The sequence below is a fragment of the Spinacia oleracea genome, chromosome 2 (assembly GCF_020520425.1).
Source record: "Spinacia oleracea cultivar Varoflay chromosome 2, BTI_SOV_V1, whole genome shotgun sequence".
Taxonomy (NCBI): Eukaryota; Viridiplantae; Streptophyta; class Magnoliopsida; order Caryophyllales; family Amaranthaceae; genus Spinacia; species Spinacia oleracea.
The window spans coordinates 105463002-105481401 of NC_079488.1; the positions used below are offsets into that span (position 1 = coordinate 105463002).

Consider the following 18400-nt stretch of genomic DNA (forward strand, 5'->3'; position numbering starts at 1 on the left):
ATTTTAAATGCCACATCAACTTTCTACTAACTTTTAATAATTTTTTATGTGTTAAGACTTGCTAAAACTCAACTAAATTTATCTTTTCATCCCTAAGATTCAATTAAGATTTCTCAATACATGCATATGACATCACCCAATTTTAGGATGACATCACCCATGTGAGTGTCCAAGTCTTAAATTGAGTCTTGAAAAATCAAGACTCCACTTAAGACTTTGTTAAGACAAAATGAGATAAATGGGTGAAATTATAAAAGTCTTATCTTAAGATAATATTGATGATATTATCCCAAGTCTTAAGACTTAGTGCTGATCTTGCTCTTAGTTATGGTAAAAAGATTGTACATCTGAAATTATAGGTCGTATGCTGAACTAATTCAAAATGAAAATGAGATTGTAGTGTTAATGATGTTGTTAGTGCTTATACAATCTGCTTATATATAAAGGATTATTAATAAAAGAACAATTATTTCGTTAAGTTGTATGATGTTAGTTGATTGGTGGATTGTTATATTGTTTCCTTGTAACAGACGGCAACCATCAATTGCAAAGTTGAAGCATTTGGAAGAATCATACACAGGTTTGATAATCGTAGGAGGCAGTGGGTGGGTGAATTGGGATTCGGAGGCCTTTATCACTTGTGCGGGAAACAGTTACCGCGGAACTTCGTGTACTGGTTGATGAGTCGTGTGGACCCTGTAAACGAGGTATTTAGGGGGCCGAATGGATTAGATGTCCCCATGAAAAAAAACCAGATACGGTGGATATTTGGACTTCCAAATGGGGAGAAGGTTATTCCCACAACTGAAGTCGATGTTGATGAACAAATGAAAACCTTGGGACAACATATACAAAGGGTATATGGGCGGATATGGGAGAGTGTTAACCCTAATAATTGAGGTGCTGTGATTACAACAAATGCAATTCCGGTGAATCCTAAATTTCTTGAAAGATTGGAGGGTCACTGGGGGGAAATGACGAGGAGGAGTTTAAGACGATGTTTTGGAATGGTTCTTTGTCCAATACAATGTGGAAGATTGAGTGCGGATATGACATATGCGTGCACACTTGGAATGCAAGCACGTGAATATGATTGGTGCAAGCTAGTATACGAGTTCTTCATTGATAGGGCCAAAGTGTTCTGTAGGGACTTCTACACATATGGATGGACCAAAGGAGTAGGTGGTTGCAGCATGTACTTAGTGGTGAGACGATGTTTAAAAAACAATATAATGTTGTTGTTATTTAGTTTCGGCAGATAGTCAACTTGTTTGTGTAAATGTATTTCAGATTTTGTATCTTGATCGACTAGATAGACTGCCCGTGCAATGGGGCGTTTTTCCTAGGCTGAAGGCATGGGATATGAAGGAGATTATAAAAGCAAAACAAGCTGATCGACATCCGGGAACAAAAGGGGACTACGGCTGTCTCAGGGTTAGTATAAGTTATCTCTTCGTAGATGAATTGTCTAAAAAATCTTTGGTATATAATTTAGCAATGTTTATGAAACACTATATGAGTTATTTTGTAAAAAACTAAGGTGTCTTGCTTATTAAATAATATTTGGTATATAATTATAGTAAAGATTATCAAAGGTTTACAGTACTATCTAAATTTGATAATACATTGTCTTACAAAATTAAAGAACAATTTCAGTTCTTTATATATTTAATAAAAATATGGGCACAGGATTTAATAATCTACCATTCTAAAAGTTCAGCCAGAATTGATTTTGTGTTGTTGAGGATCACTATGAGTATGGAACTGTCCGTGTAAACCTTAATACACTTTATATTTTATAAACTTTGTAGAGTATAGCCTTAATTTTACAGTACACTGTCTACATTATTGTCCACTGTTCACTGTAGAGTGTCTTAATTTTAACACGTTGCTAAATGTAATATACAATACATTTATATTAGACTTTGGCTGAATTTTACAGTAACCTTTCTTCGAATGTAAATATGATTTAGTAAAAACTTGCTATGAAAATATACAAAACTAGCATGTTGACAACTGATAAACAAAAAATTATATTTCTAATTACAATTTGATATTTTTGTATGTTGTTGTGTGTTGTTGTTGCGTACGGGGATACACAACATCCGAGGGCCACTAAGGACAGTGAAGGTCCGGTTGAAGAGGTGAATTGGTGACGAACGTCATGTATTTAACATTTGGTTTTATAAGGTTCTAAACACTTTAATGATAACTACTTGTGTTGTATGATATTTTTAGGTATATATTCCGGCAATAGAAGATGAAAAACTTAGGTTAAAACCAAGGAGGAAAGGAAATAGTGAAAGGAATCCATTTAAGATGAAGAAGATGGCTAAAGATAGGGCAAAAGTACAACGTATCGAGTTAGTTCGCTTGGAATTCAATATGGAAACTGACGGTCGGATAGATTGTGGATTAGAAACCCTTAATGAGGAGCCTCCTTTAACACCCCCACCTCGACCTCCACCTCGACCTCCACCTTCACCTCCTCCTCCTCCACCACCACCACCACCGAAGGTTACACCTCCTCCTCCTCCACCCTCACCAAAGGTTACACCTCCACCACCACCAAAGGTTACACCTCCTCCTCCACCCTCACCAAAGGTTACACCTCCACCACCTCCTCCACTCCCACCAAATGTTACACCTCCTCCTCCTCCTCCACCCCCACCAAAGGTTACACCTCCATCATATGATTTAGTAAAAACTTGCTATGAAAATATACAAAACTAGCATGTTGACAACTGATAAACAAAAAAGTACATTTCTAATTACAATTTGATGTTTTTGTATGTTGTAGTGTATTGTTGATGCTTACGGGGATACACAACACCCGAGGGCCATCAAGGCCATTGATGGTCCTGTTGGAGAGGTGAATTGGTGACAAACGTCATGTATTCAACATTTGCTTTTATGAAGTTCTAAACACTTTATTGATAACATCTTGTGTTGCATGATATTTTTAGGTATATATTCCGGCAATCGAGAATGAAAAATTCAGGTTAAAACCAAGGAATGAAGGAAATAGTGAAAGGAATTCATTGAAGATGAGGAAGATGGCTAAAGACAGGGAAAAAGAACAACGTATCGAGTTAGTTCGCTTGGAATTCGATATGGAAACTGACTGTCAGATGGACTGTGGATTGAAAACCCTTAATGAGGAGCTTCCTTTAACACCCCCACCTCGACCTCCACCTCCATATCCCCATCCACCACCACCACCACCACCACCACCACCAAAGGTTACACCTCCACCTCCTCCACCACCCTCACCAAAGGTTACACCTTCACCTCCTCCTCCACCCCCACACCCACCAAAGGTTACACCTCCAACTCCTCCTCCTCCACCCCCACACCCACCAAAGGTTACACCTCCAACTCCTCCTCCTCCACCCCCACCTAAGGTTTCACCTCCACCTCCTCCTCCTCCTCCACCTCCACCTCCACCTAAGGTTACACCTTCACCTCCTCCACCCCAACCTAAGGGGACACCTCATGAAGGTCCTAGCCCGAAGTGGATCACACCATTTCCAACAAGTCAACAGATGGTTAGTCAACCAATGGCCTCACCATTACCTTGGGCTTTGGATATTGATAAGGGCAAAGCTCTTGTGTGCGGGTTGGAAACTTGGAATCCCCTCCAACAATACTTAATACGACATGTGAAAATAGGAAGGTTGAACTCATTGCTTCAAGTGCCTTACTTTTTCAGAGGTCACAACCGCGGCGTGAGAAGAAAAAGAGGATATCATGTACCAATTTAGACCGTCATTTATAATTGGGCTAACTGCTACATGTACACCCAGGCATGATTACAATGTATCGAAACTTTGAAAAGCTAAAGGGAACAGACACGATAAGGAAGGCGAATATTGAGAACCGGTGTACTTTTTACGCACAAATATAACCAGATTGATCGAGCATTTAGGTTTGATGTCTGTGCCATGCTACTTTTGGGTTGTCATGTACGTATCTGGGTCCAAATTTAATGGTTTTTCTTTAGTATGGAGTAATCAAGAATCCAAAGTTTTATCATATGATATGAAGTATTGTTTAATGATTAAAACTTGATGTTCATTTTTTTATGACTTGACCAGTGCATACTTGATGAAGATTAATACAACGTTATTACATGCAAGGTTATCAAAATCGTGATTCTACTTTGAATCGGAAGGGACACTTAGAATCGAATCGTAAAAGCGAATAGTAGATTCGTAAGATTCTACAAACCAGATAATCAAGATTTTATTCTTAAAATTCATTTAAAATGCTTATATTATAAGGAAAAAACTTAATAATTGAAATATATAGTTGTTTAATATCTAAATAAGCATTAATTAACAATATTTTTCTATTAATAACTTTCTCAACGTAATTTAAATTTATGAGGTTTTCGCTAGTCAAGAAAAAAGTGTAGAATCGTGTAAAATCGTAAATCGAATCGTTGACAATATTTAAATCGTAGAATCTCGCGATTTTAATAACCATGATTACATGCATCTAATTATTTGTAATTAATTGCTCTCGTGTTTATGTTTTTTATTTAGAAAAGCTTTGGCTAATTACCTTAATCGAGACAGTGTACTTGTGATAATTTGGGATGTCATGATCAAATTTTGAACAAACAACGGAAGCTATAATCAAATTAACATGAATGACTTATTACGCGCCCAGACCCCTGGATTAGCATGAACAGTGAATCCACATCTCAATATATCTCATAAAACTGATAGAATATAAAAACTAATCTTGGAGCTTCAACCATCAGCTTAAGCTTTTGGTTGAGTTGGTCCCTTGACATGATATCAGAGCCAACGTGACGCCAAAGGTCATCCCTTGACAAAAACATCAACTTACTTATCAAAAAATAGACATTAGGTTGGGGTTTACGTACACGCCCCTACCCAATTTTCTTTTGAAAACCCTTCTAATCATTTCTTTGTAGCCTTCTCTGGACAATTTCAATCAATCTTAAAAATAGTAAACTCCATGTTGTACACGCCGTCATACAAGATCTATTGTTTCACTTTGTTAAACTAAATGGAGTATTTTTTTTATAAACGTTGTTTATGTCTTGATATAGACATAGGATTTTACTCGCCCTAACTTTGACTTGATCTTTTACTAATCTATGAAAAATTAAAAGGGCATTAGGTAATATATATGTTGTTAGATTAGTCGTTTCATTATATCAACAGAAACTTTTGTGTAAGACCGCCTAACGGTTAGATCATTTTTTTTTGGTACTAACTAAAATAGTGTAAAACATAACTAAAAGTAATAAAATCATAACTAATTGAAATTTATGAGTTGAATAGTTATTATTTTTTAACAAACTTATTATTAACTAAAACTCATAAAATCTTAACTAATTAATCTCATTGTTTAACTAATTAGTTTCATTTGTTTAACTAACTAGCTTAGGACCAGAGTAACGCACGGTTGAGATTAAATTTGTTTACGAAATATTATTAATTACTCGTAAATAATAATTTATAAACATAAAATATTTTTAACGGAATAAAATTGATTTATGTTCGTTGTGTGTTTGAGAAAATATAAGGTACAAATTAAAAATAACGACATAGTAAAATTTGAAATTAGTATAAAACATAATTTATTACAATTAATCAATTAAACATGGTGTCATACTGCTTACTTAACATACAAATTTTAAACTTGTTAATTTCAACTTATTTTCATTTGTTTTTGAAAAAATTGAAGATAAATTAGGTTATAAAAAATAAAAGGAAATTTTGAATAAAAAAATAGAGGAAGATGGGATGACACATGTCACCTCATAATCCATGGTCTTGTTTTTTAAATACTTAGGTGTTGATTGATTGGTTCAGTGCTTAACTAATTGGTTCGGTTGCATAACTAATTAGTTTCGTTGCTTGACTAATAGAATTGCAGACTTAACTAATCGGTTTCAGTGGTTAACTAATTAGTTAAAGTGCATAACTAATTGATTTCAGTGCATAAAAGTGGTCTAACCATTAGGTCGTCTTTCCTAAAAGTTTGTATTATATCAAACCTTATAGCATCATTAATAGGCAATTGGATATATTAGACGTTAAAATTGTGCATTGATAAATATGTCTGATGTATTTATTCAAAAAACATAGGGAATATAACATTAGATTAGTATAACCCCTACAACACGAATTGGAAATAATATATTTCAGTGTGGTATTGAACCAATTAGTAGAAGGTACACCCGGTTGCGTGTAGCTCTACACGCAACCGGGTCAAAACTACGTCGTTTTGATAGTTTTTTACCAAAATAAAAATAAAAATAAAAAATTAATAACACAAAAATACTTTCCGGATATTTTGTTAATTTTATTTATTTTGACAGTTTTTGATAATTTTATCTATTATTATTTGGAATTTCATGGGTTTTCTTTACACCCAAGAACAGATGTGCATCTTAATCAATGGCAGACGTAGTGTTTATCAACCAGTAATTAGAATTTGTCCTATTTTGTGTTGATTTCCTTTTCCAGTTGAACATGTGATTTTCTTCCTAGTTATGTGCTTGTAGTTGTAAATATGTACTTTTATGTGAAATAATGTTTTTTTTGGTCATACTTATGTGCTTGTAGTCGTAACTATGTACTTTTATGTGGGTAAAATGTACTTTTATATATAGTAATGTGTTTTTGGTTTTAGTTATGTGCTTTTGGTTAAATGTATTTTTTTTTGTCCTATCATGTACTTTTACACCTTCAATGTATTTTTGTTTTACGATTTGTTTTTTTATATGCCTTTACACATGTATTATATTTCTACTCCATATTAATTTAATACTCCCTCCATTTCTTTTTGATGTATCCATTTGGAATCTGGTGTGGTTTTTAAGAAAATTGGAATATTGGTTTGTATGGGTATAAGTGTAATGATTGGGTGTAAGAGAAATGATTGGGTGTAAGAGATTATAATAAATAAAGGAGTGAGAAAATAATAAAGAAATAAGGTAAGAAAGAGGAGTGATAATGATGGGTGATAAAGGAGGTGAGAGAGTGTATATGGGGAAGGGAAAAGAATTAAATATTATGGGTGGGGAAAATAGGTGGGAATATGGGTAGAATATTTAGGTATTTTGGTAATTAGATAGAAATGTAAGGGTATTTTAGGATAAAATGTATGTCCAAAAATAGAATAGATTCTAAATGGATACAACAATATGAAACGCTTAAAATAGAAACGGATACAACAAAAAGAAACGGAGGGAGTACATGATACGAGAAATAGGAAGTATGAATAAATCCGCAAATAAAACAATGTAAATTGTTAAAGATTTAAATGCAAATAAAAGTAACCGATTGTTTTTGTAAAGATTTATTAAAATATTAATAGAATTTTTGACTTTTTTAATCAATAAAAATAATTGATTGTTTTTGTAAAGTAACCATGATATGCGTGGTTTTTGGGGGAGTTAGTTATGTGATTTTAATTTATTTATTTTAATTTTATTTTTTTTGGAAAAAAGTATCAAAACGACGTAGTTTTAACCCGGTTGTGTGTAGAGCTACACGCAACCGGGTGCACCTAATAATTTGTGGTATTGAACTATGGCATACTCATAACCAAATTATTTATATATTCAATATTAGGCCCTTTCATAAGTAAGGTCCAAAGTAATATTTTGAAAAGATATACCAAGATGAATATAATAAGATCCCCACATGATAATATTTTGTTACGGTGAAAATTTTAATACTTAGACACATATTCCAAAGCGTAAATATACTTCAGGGATGGAGGTAGTACGTAGTATTGAAAGAAGAAAACATGACATAAGTCGTTCTTAGGCGAGTGTCGCTCGATGTTGGAACATGCTAAGAAATTTTTTGCCTGGCTTTGTATTTAAGCTAACGACCTAGTTTAGCTTCCGTCATGCTCTAAGGAACACGGTATAATTCGCAATGATTATATAACACCTATCAGTGGCGGATCTTGACCCGATTTTTTAGGGGGGCGAACGGAAAATAATTCTCTGTCGTATGTCGTAAAATTCTAGCCGATACAAATACCAATTTTTTGGTAATTGCAAATAGCAAGTTTAAATATATTATTATTATTACTATCATCTATCATAGTACTACTTCCTCCGTTCCGCAATAGATGCATTGTTTCTATTTTGGACACTATTCATTTAACTAACTTTGACAATTATTCTTTCACATTATGTAAAAACAAACGTAGTCAAGTGTGATCTTGTTAAATTCATAAGAGCATGTACATTGGGGCTCTTGGAATGACTCTCCAAGTAGCTCTCCAACAAGAACTAGCTCTTGGCCAACATTTGGGCTCTTGAGTGGTTCTTGAGGGGCTCTTGAGTAACTCTTCATGGAGAGCTACTTCAAGATAGCTCTTGCCCAAGAGCCCTCAAAGAATTGGTTCTTGTTGAAAATTGAGGAGTAACTTTTTTAAAAGTAGATGGTAACTTTGGGTAAAATACAATTAAGTAGTAACTTTTTTACATTTAATATTTATAATTCAATAAAATGAAAAACTAATATGTTTAATATTTTTTTACGGAAAATCTACAATAGTGGTTACTTTTTCTTTTTTCCTTCCTTATTTAACAAGCCTAATATTGGGCTATTTATTTGCAACTAAAATTACTCTAATTATTGTTAATATCGCAGTAACCTAAAATTTTCTATCATAATTACTTAACTTATTAGTTATTACCAATAAATATTAACATTGTTTGATATATATAAAATAAATGAAAAATTGACATGGGACCACCAAATGATAAAAAAAATATTGAAGACCTCATTTGAGGAACCAACCAATGTTGGGTGTTTTTAGGAATGAATTCTTGAGTGTATCTTGTAGAGAGATAATGGTAGAGAGAGTGGAGAGCCCTCCAAGAGCTCTTTTGAAGAGCCAACCAATAACAATGTGAGGTTCCAAATATCAATTTTTTTATATTTTTTTACCCACACGCAATCAGAGATATTAATGTTCAAAGAAGTATGTTGAAATACGTGGAAAAAAAATGATGTATCTATTACGAAACGGAGGTAATATTAACTTATTAAGTACTCCGTGTTAACTATAGTTTAAAAAATAATATTTAGTTCTATTTTTTTCAATTTCATAGTAAATTAAATTACCGATAACCAAAATACTCTCGATTAACCATTTTTTCTAGAAGAAGTATAAAATACTCCGTATTATGTAAATAAAAACATATGGAGTATTCCCTTTAATTTTTCCTATTTTTATTTCACTTTCTATCTTTTTCTCTTTTTCTGTAGCTTCTTCTACGAGTAGTCTAGGAGACTATGAACCTCTTTCCCTATTTTTCTTGTCTTTTTCTTTTTTGTTTTAGAAGACATAACTTTCTTGTCTCTTTCTCTCTTCTTTCCCAATACTTTCATGTGGTCCCTTACCCAAATTTATTGCTTTTACAATAAAAAAATCTGGCCTGGCTAGCAAATTGTTTTGTGTTACACTTGTTTCTTCAGTTGGCAAGTTTTGGGGGGGGGGGGGGGGCGGGCAATACTATTCATTGGGCTTATCTTACTAAAGTCCTTTGATATAATTTGGTTTGGGCTAAATTTTAGGGGGGGTCAGGCCCTTGCAGGCCAGACTGAAGCTCCGCCCCTACACCTATCAATTCATTAGTGTTGGATTATAGAAGTAGAAAAAGACCAAATGCAGGTATCACAATTCAGTAGTTCACAGTTTTGAGATTACCACCCATCAGCTCATGTAGTTGAATTACTCAACAAAGTACTTCAGCATTGGCTACAGCCTACAATGCCTAACAACACCAGAAAAAAGCCCTATATACAGATCGAAACAACAACAAAACAGAAGAGATAGGAAAATGGGGCAAATAAGAGGTGAAAAACATAAGATTTCACCAGTTTCGAACCTTAGTAGACTGGCCCTGAGACTGGGAACAATCCCTTGCCCAATGTCCAGACTGGCCACACTTGTAACAAGTACCAGATGATTGGTTTCCTCTCGCGCCAGTAGTTGCAGTTACAGTTGTAGTTGCGGTTGCATTGGATGAAGTAGTAAGGCAGTCTTTTGCCCAGTGCCCTTCCTGGCCACATTTGAAGCAGGAGGAAGTTGAGGAACCACTTTTCATGCCGTAGCTTCTATTGTCAGTGGCTTCAAACTTCTGACCGTAGCTGGAGTTTGGAGCACTAGTTCCTTTATCAAAGTCATTCCACGATTTTGTATAACCAGAAGCCTGTGAAGATGCATTTGACTGACCATGTTATTGAACTTGAAAAGCAGGGTAAGAAGTTAACAGAAAACAAGTTTACTACTTGACAGCAATATACACTAGTCCCTAAACCCAAATATGAGATTATGTAATGCTAAAAGCTTTTTAAAATCATGGCTTGGTGCACCATTGATTAAAAGATGCTTGAAATATACCAATGAAGGCAACGATACCCCATTTTCTTCTTCTGGGGCCGTGGCAATTAAATGAGTTCCACCCAAATATGGAGGGTGCATCTAAACTTTGCCAGGACAGTAAAAGAAGAACTCCAAAATAAGTCCTGATATGGTGACTTTAAAGGTCGCTCATGCTATGAATTTCAAAAGCGAGTCATTTCAAAATTCCATACAAAACAATAGCGACTCCTCTCTAATCTGCACAACTGAATCGAGTAAATTCTCAGAAGATGAAACTTCCTTGGCGCATCGAGAACAATCAACAACCACTTCCCTCCCTGCTCCTTACCAGGCATAACAGGAAGTCCAACAGCCAGTTCTTTCCCCTTGTTAAGAACTACAAAAATGCAGCTTTAAAGCCAATCAGAAGGAATTGTGAAAGCAATATGAATAAGCATGTCAAGTTTGTGATAATTGAAAAATTCACTTCCTGAGCAGATGCACAGGTATTTAGAAAGATCCAAGTAGCTACATCAGAATATTGACTATGAAAGACCGACAGCATTCAAGTGCTAGAACTCTAAACATTTTAGTACAAGTGTTCTAAAAGCACCAACATTTTGTTTACTGACATAAGAATAGCCATGTTTTACATTTTCATCTTTGTTACAGGATCAATCGTATCTGCTATCAACTTCGAAAATATCAAATAGCCATTCTAACTAATGAATTCACCCCAAAACAAAAACCTCCAGAAAATGAAAGGGATGCGTTAAATTGTGTATGCGCAGCACATATAATCCACAAGGTAGTTATTTAACCAGAGAAGAGAGGAGGGAGGGAAGCACATCTGAGTAGCCAAATAGAAATTGCAGAAGGCACTAGGAACAAATGCTTACAAATGATGAAAAGGAATAAGACGCAGCTACATACTACTAGAACTCAAAAGTACCTGGTTAGTAGGGCGCTGGTAGAATTGCTGCTGCTCTACATTCTTCCAAGACTTATCTGATAACACAAAAAACAATAGAATGAGAAAATAATGGAAGGTCAAGAATTATAAACGGCCACAAATGTAAAAACCTTTTCTACCTCCAGGAGATGTCATTTTTGCAGATGATTCATCACACCACTCAAAAAATCCACAACCACCATTCTCCTGCAGAAAAGAACCTAAAAGTTAGCATTCCCAAATGATAATAGACTTGTCTAGGAAAAATGGACAAAGCATTATTTGAAGGCGTAAATCAGTAACACAGATCAATCACCCACTGCTGTATGATGATTCCACAATGCACAATGTGTCATGGTTAAATAGGCATTTCTACTGCTCACTACACCAAGTTTGCATCGAAAATCTATATAAAGGGGTATGGAAGGGAACTGATAGCATACAAGGAGAAGAAAGCAACCTAATTAAGAGAAAAAAAAGGGTGTTAGTCAAGAATGTAAGATGTACTAAGTACTAATGCCAATCTTCCACAGAAGTTGCAACTCACAGTACAGACCATTTCCAGAAGTTCCACAAAATTAATGGTTACGTGATTTGTCTACTACACAACCATAATGGAATAGCCTAGTCCCTAAAAATTGGATCATATTGGAGTAATTGGACCTTGAAGCGATACCACATTCGTAGTCCATTACACTTTCAAATATTAAGAACGAAATAAAAGCTGCAAACTCCCAACATTCTTGCTGTCAATGCCGTGAATCACATTAAGTAGGCAATTCAATCAGTCATATTTTCTTCTTTAAGAATAAAATGAATCTCTGCAAGCTACCAGACATTTAAGCATCAGAACAATCATATTATGCGCTAGCCACTAGATATAGGTTGGACTAGCAAAAAGAAACAAGAAATATTAGGCGTAAAATTATAAACACAGAATAATCTCCTCTGCTATAGAATGACTCCACATTGCACAATGTGTAATGGTTAAATATGCATCTCTGCTACTCAGTGCTCACCACGACAAGTTTGAATCAGAAGTCTATAAGGGTCAGAAAGAAGACAGATACTCCATAACATACAAGAAAAAGCAAAAAAAAAAAAAAAAATCTAATACAGAGAAAATAGGACTGTATTCCAGAAACTAATCCATACTAACCAAGATGTAACTACATCAATCTTCCAAAATCCAAATCACTTGCAACTTACAAATTACAATATATACAACATTACAGCCATTAGCAAAATTTTCATAAAATTGAGTGTTCCAGTTATGTGACTTTGTCTTAGAGTCCCTTATGTCCTAGGAGACAATAAACTCTAATGGCATAGCCAAGTCCCTAGCGATTGGTTAACATTGGACCTTGAGGCAATTAATACCAATTTTACTGTCTGTTACACACTCAAAACTCAGGACAAAATAAAAAGTTATAAACTCCTAATCTTCTTGTTGCCTATACCGTGAATCACATTAAGTCGGCATTCAATCATAAGTACAACTATCAAATTCTGCTTTTCTTCAATAAGAATACAACGAATTGCTGCAAGTTACCACGTAAATGAGCAATCAGAATTCAGAACAATCACATCACGCGCTAGCCACTACATAAAGGTTGCACTAACAATCACAAATGATAAAGGAAGACTATTAACTAGAAGTCATTTCATTGAAACCTCCATCTTCTTCACTTGCATACATACAATTTCTTTCAATAGTCCCATTTTAAAGGTTATTACCAATGAAAAACACCTTAAGTAATCCGAACTACTTATTTATCTGACTCGAACATGGAAAAGTTCGATGTTCCTGATCTTCAAAATGCTATTGCAATTCATACTCAAAAACCAAATAATTGGAGAAAACGTAAACAAATTGAATTTCACTCCCACAATCCCCATTTTATATCAGAAAATGGATAAACATGGTCACAACAGGAACAATATAAGCTTAAAAATCAAATTAAAAACCCTAGATAGAGAAAGACCTGACGAATAGGGCAACGGAAGAACTTGCGACCGGGATTACGCTCAGTATTAGCAGTAAGAAGCAAACAAATCCCCATTCCGCAAGGGCACGCCTTCTCCACCCCTGCCACCGCCGTCGCATGCGGCGGTCCGGATCCCAAATTCACCGCCGGCGACATCGCTTGCGGGCAATCCCTAGCCCAGTGACCTTCCTTTCCACATTTAAAACAAGCACCACCTCCTGCGGTGGTAGTAACCGACGATTGAGGGGTTTTAGTGAGGCTAACCTGCTGTTGTTTCTGCCATGTGAGGCTCTTGCTTCCCTTGAGTGCAGCAGTGTAAGCTCCCTCTTCGATTACTTGAACGAATCCCTGATTTTCTCTCTCCAATTTCACCGCCGAGTCGACGGAGACGCGGCGGCGCTTGGAGGCAGAGAGAGAGATTGCTTGAGCTTCCGCCGCGTCGAGTTGACTTAGAAACTCAACGTCTTCTACATCTTCCGGGATGTCGATTATCGTTGATTTTGAGTTCGCCATTGGTGTTCTTGGCAGCATCCTTGCAGAACAGCAGAATACACAACTTTCTCTTTCCCGCCTATTCCAAGGATATGATCGTATAACTATAAAACAAATTCAAATTTTTGACGAGTTCTAATTTAACTTGCGCGCTCTACATTCAGAATCTTATTTTAAATCACATTTTATTTCAATATTCCCCCTAAATTTCTTTGATAGTCTGCTATGCTTCCGACCGCACATGACTTTACGTGTACCGTGTAATTATTTTCCGAGCAGAAAATGTTTTCACGTGAAGTGGTGCAAATTATTTCTAGCTGAGTAAACGAAATTTCAATAAATTCCTACTATGGCAAAATCTTTAGGCCGTCTATTAAAGATTAAGAAAAATTAATGAGAATAAGTCAATATTTAGACCGTCTATTAAAAATAAGTCATGTTTTTTATATATGAATAAGTCTAACTTTAACACCCATCAATTTTAAACAAGTTAAGTGATTGGTGATCTGTTCTACGGGTAAACCTCTAACTTTTCTTTCTTTACATTTAGACAAATTTGCCAACTACAACCTAATAAAGTTCTCTATTTGTCAATTACAACCTCAAATTTCAAATTTTGTCAATTACAAACTTAAACTTGTACATCTATTTTAAATTACAACATGAAACCATTTTCCGTCAAAAATCACCGGAAAATGATGTCATAACGTTATTAAAAAAAATCATGAAGCACTTAATACCTGTACAAAAAAAAAACTTATTTTTTCGATTATTTTATTTTTTTGTTTTAATTCTTATTTATCGATTTAATTTTTTTTTATAGAAAATATGTAACTACTTTTTAATAACATTATGTTGCAGGATCAAGAATCACTGCATTTGAAGACTCAACAGAAGAAGAATAAGAAGAAGAAGTTTGAGAAGAATGCAGAAGGAAGAATAGAAAAGATTAGAAGATAGAATTGAGATTTAGGAAATAATTGTTTCATTTCTTGATTTCTTGTAATATATTACAATTCGAGTATATATAATACATGGATCAGAATTGCATTATTACAGCTTAGCCTAACAACTAACTGTATTACAAGAATCTGTTATAACAGAAAGTCAAATGTTTGACTTTCGATCAATCAAAGCTCAAGTCAACGATATTGACTTTGATCATAAACTTCCCTTAACAATCCTTCCCCCTTGAAAAACTTGTCCTCAAGTTTATGGTAACACAAAGCTGGGATATTTAGATTGAAAAACATCAGCCACTTCCCAAGTTGCATCATGGGGAGATGTGCCCTCCCATTGCACTAAAAATTGAACTTGTGCATGATTTTGAAATTGAACAATCCGTTTATCAAGCACAGCAGCAGGCATAGGAACATCAGTAGAGTGTTTACCCTGCAACCAGTGAGGTATATGAGTTGCAAGAGGTAAGGTGCCATGGAATCTCTTCAATTGAGAGACATGAAAGACATTGTGAATCTTTGTTGAAGTAGGAAGCTTTAACTTATATGCAACCTTGCCAATAAGGGCATCCACCTGAAATGGACCATAGTACTTTGGTGACAGCTTCTGATTGTGTCTGGTTTGCACAGAAGATTGTCTATATGGCTGGAGTTTGAGCCAAACCCAATCACCAATATCAAATGATCTGTCTGATCTGTGCTTATCAGTTTGCTGCTTCATTCTGATTTGAGCTCTTTGTAAATGGATTTTTACCAAATTAACCATATCTTCCCTTCTCTGAAGGCTTCTATCAACCTCATCCACTACTGACTCACCAGGTAAGTAAGGTAAATGCAAAGGAGGTGGTTGACCATACACCAATTCATATGGAGTTAGTTGAGTAGCTGAATGAAAATGGGTGTTGTACCACCACTCAGCCAGTGGCAACCAAGCAGACCAATCTTTAGGTTGATCACTGCACATGCATCTCAAGTATGTTTCAAGACACCTATTGACAACTTCAGTTTGTCCATCTGTCTCAGGGTGATAAGAAGAAGATAATTTGAATTCAGTCCCATGTAAGTTGAACAAGCCTTTCCAGAATTGGCTAAGAAAAATTGGATCTCTATCACTGACAATACTCCTTGGCCATCCATGCAATTTGAATACATGATCAAGGTATGCCTGTGCTACTTGTATTGCAGTAAAAGGATGTGAAAGTGCTATAAAGTGGCTGTATTTGCTAAGCCTGTCCACAACAACAAAGATCACATCTTTGCCTGCAGATTTAGGTAACCCTGTTATGAAGTCCATAGAAACATCAAACCAAATAGCTTCAGGAATAGGGAGTGGTTGCAACAACCCAGGACTTGCAGCAGCATCATATTTTGCAGATTGACACTGACTGCATTGCTTGACAAATCTTCTAACATCAGTAGTCAATCCCTTCCAGTAAAATAAACTCTGCACCCTTTTGATAGTTAATTCTCTACCTGAATGCCCACTCTCAGGAGAAGAATGCAACCATGTTATGATTTTAGTCTTCAAAACCAAATCAGGACCTACTATCAACTTCCCTTTTCTCCTCAGCAGTTCATCTTGCAAAGTGTAATTATCCACCAATTCACCAGTTTGCAGCCTATGTAGTATATCCATCAGAGCATTATCCAAAACATAACTAGCTTTGATTAATGCAGTAAGATCAGACTGGACCAAAGAGATAGCCAAACACAGAATAGATGCTCCAGAAACCCTTGAAAGAGCATCAGCTGCAAGATTTTCTTTGCCAGACTTATACTCAATATCATAATCAAATCCCATCAATTTGGATAACCAAAATTGCTGGAATGGTGTTGAAACCTTCTGTTGCAATAACCATTTTAAACTCTTCTGATCAGTCTTGATAGTGAAATGGGAATTCAACAAATATTGCTCCCATTTTTGCACAGCAAACACTATTGCCAGTAATTCTTTTTCATAAACTGACAATCTTTGCCACTTAGGCCCCAAAGCTCTACTTATAAAAGCCAATGGGTGATTATCCTGCATTAATACTGCACCAATCCCAGTGTTTGATGCATCTGTTTCCACAATAAATGGCTTTGAGAAATCAGGGACTGCCAAAACAGGAGCAGTAACAAGGGCCCTTTTAAGAGCAACAAAAGCTGATTGAGCTGTATCTGACCAAACAAAAGCTCCTTTCTTGAGGAGATCTGTGAGTGGTTTACTAATCAATGAATAATGCATGACAAACTTTCTATAATATCCTGCTAGTCCCAAAAAGCTTCTCAACTCTTTGACTGAACTTGGCACTGGCCAACTCTCCACAGCAGCAACTTTATTGGGATCAGTTTCCACTCCTGTAGCAGAAATAAAATGACCTAAGTACTCTACTCTGTCAATAGCAAAGCAACATTTACTTGCCTTGGCAAACATTTGGTGTACTCTCATCAACTCAAACACCTGAGCTAAATGGCTCCAATGCTGCTCCTTATTTCTGCTGTACACTAGAATGTCATCAAAAAAGACTAATACACACTTTCTGAGTAATGGCTTAAAGACACTATACATCCAATTTTGAAAAGAAGCAGGGGCATTAGTGAGTCCAAAAGGCATTACCAGAAATTCAAAATGGGCTGAGTGTGTTTTAAATGATGTCTTGTATACATCAGCTTCATGGACTCTTAACTGGTGATAACCAGCTCTGAGATCCAACTTACTGAAAACTGCAGCACCAGCTAGTTCATCAATCAACTCATCAATCACTGGTATGGGAAATTTATTCTTAACAGTCCTATTGTTCAGTTCCCTATAATCCACACAAAGCCTCCAAGTTCCATCTTTCTTGCCTACCAAAACAACAGGTGATGCAAATGGGCTAGAACTATTCTGGATCACCCCTCTCTCAAGCATATCTTGAACCAATTGCTCAATAACATATCTTTGTTTCAAAGGGTATCTGTATGGCCTGATGTTAACTGGTCTGGCATTAGGTTCCAGTGGAATAGTATGGTCAAAGACACCCCTGTGAGGTGGTAACTCTGAAGGATCAGCAAAAATGTCACTATATTTGTTTTTAAGGGCTTCCAATTCAGCTGATTGTTGTTGTTGTTGATCCATGGCCTGAATGTTCATAAAAGAAACATCCCTGACTTGCAACAAACATAATTGTACTGCATTGCTAATTAATTTTGCAGATGGTGTACCCTCCACAACCTTCACTTTCTGTGGATGTATTCCCCTTAGAACAAATTGTTCTTCTCCTATTGAAAATTCCATAAGCAAAGCCTTAAAATCCCAACAAATGGACCCTAGTGTGGCCACCCACTGTACTCCTAAAACCATATCACACCCCCCCTAATGCAATGAGCATCATATCAACAGTAAATGACCTACCCTGCATAGACCAAGTGAATCCCTTGCACACATGCTGACAAGCTAGATGATTTCCATCTGCTACTGTGACAGCTTGAGAAGGGATGGTTTCAATAACACAGCCCATTTTCTTGGCCAACTCTAGATCAAGAAAGTTATGTGTACTCCCAGAGTCCACCAAAACATGGAACAACTTGTTATTCCTAGTACCTGTGACCCTCATAGTTTGAAAGTTCTGGTTTCCAGAAAGAGCATTCAATGAAAGAATGGGTTCAGC

The 18400-nt window shown here is 35.8% G+C and overlaps 2 protein-coding genes across 2 annotated transcripts; one reads left to right on the top strand and one right to left on the bottom strand.

Annotated features, from left to right (window-relative positions):
• The first annotated feature begins 543 nt into the window (after positions 1 to 543).
• LOC130467156 (formin-like protein 5) lies at positions 544 to 4115 on the top strand. The gene is made up of 5 exons (XM_056835592.1): positions 544 to 1205; positions 1291 to 2144; positions 2239 to 2676; positions 2801 to 2872; positions 2967 to 4115. Exons 2-5 carry the CDS (start codon positions 2064 to 2066, stop codon positions 3762 to 3764), a joined length of 1389 nt encoding a protein of 462 aa, XP_056691570.1. The 5' UTR covers positions 544 to 1205; positions 1291 to 2063; the 3' UTR covers positions 3765 to 4115.
• Positions 4116 to 9664: 5549 nt separating this feature from the next.
• Positions 9665 to 14056, bottom strand: LOC110784836 (uncharacterized). The gene is made up of 4 exons (XM_021989286.2): positions 13315 to 14056; positions 11470 to 11536; positions 11330 to 11385; positions 9665 to 10225 (listed from the first exon to the last, which is right to left on the bottom strand). Exons 1-4 carry the CDS (start codon positions 13846 to 13848, stop codon positions 9887 to 9889), a joined length of 996 nt encoding a protein of 331 aa, XP_021844978.1. The 5' UTR covers positions 13849 to 14056; the 3' UTR covers positions 9665 to 9886.
• Positions 14057 to 18400: the final 4344 nt, after the last annotated feature.

What these genes read in the sequence shown, in the direction of transcription:
- LOC130467156 (XM_056835592.1), top strand. Translation starts at nt 2,064, where the DNA reads ATGTTGTTGTGTGTTGTTGTTGCGTACGGGGATACACAACATCCGAGG. An exon ending in GTGAAGGTCCGGTTGAAGAG is followed by an intron (nt 2,145 to 2,238) that starts GTGAATTGGTGA and finishes TGATATTTTTAG; the next exon opens with GTATATATTCCGGCAATAGA. An exon ending in TTGATGGTCCTGTTGGAGAG is followed by an intron (nt 2,873 to 2,966) that starts GTGAATTGGTGA and finishes TGATATTTTTAG; the next exon opens with GTATATATTCCGGCAATCGA.
- LOC110784836 (XM_021989286.2), bottom strand. Translation starts at nt 13,848, where the DNA reads ATGCTGCCAAGAACACCAATGGCGAACTCAAAATCAACGATAATCGAC. An exon ending in TCCGTTGCCCTATTCGTCAG is followed by an intron (nt 11,537 to 13,314) that starts GTCTTTCTCTAT and finishes TCTTTTCTGCAG; the next exon opens with GAGAATGGTGGTTGTGGATT. An exon ending in ACCAGCGCCCTACTAACCAG is followed by an intron (nt 10,226 to 11,329) that starts GTACTTTTGAGT and finishes GCATCTTCACAG; the next exon opens with GCTTCTGGTTATACAAAATC.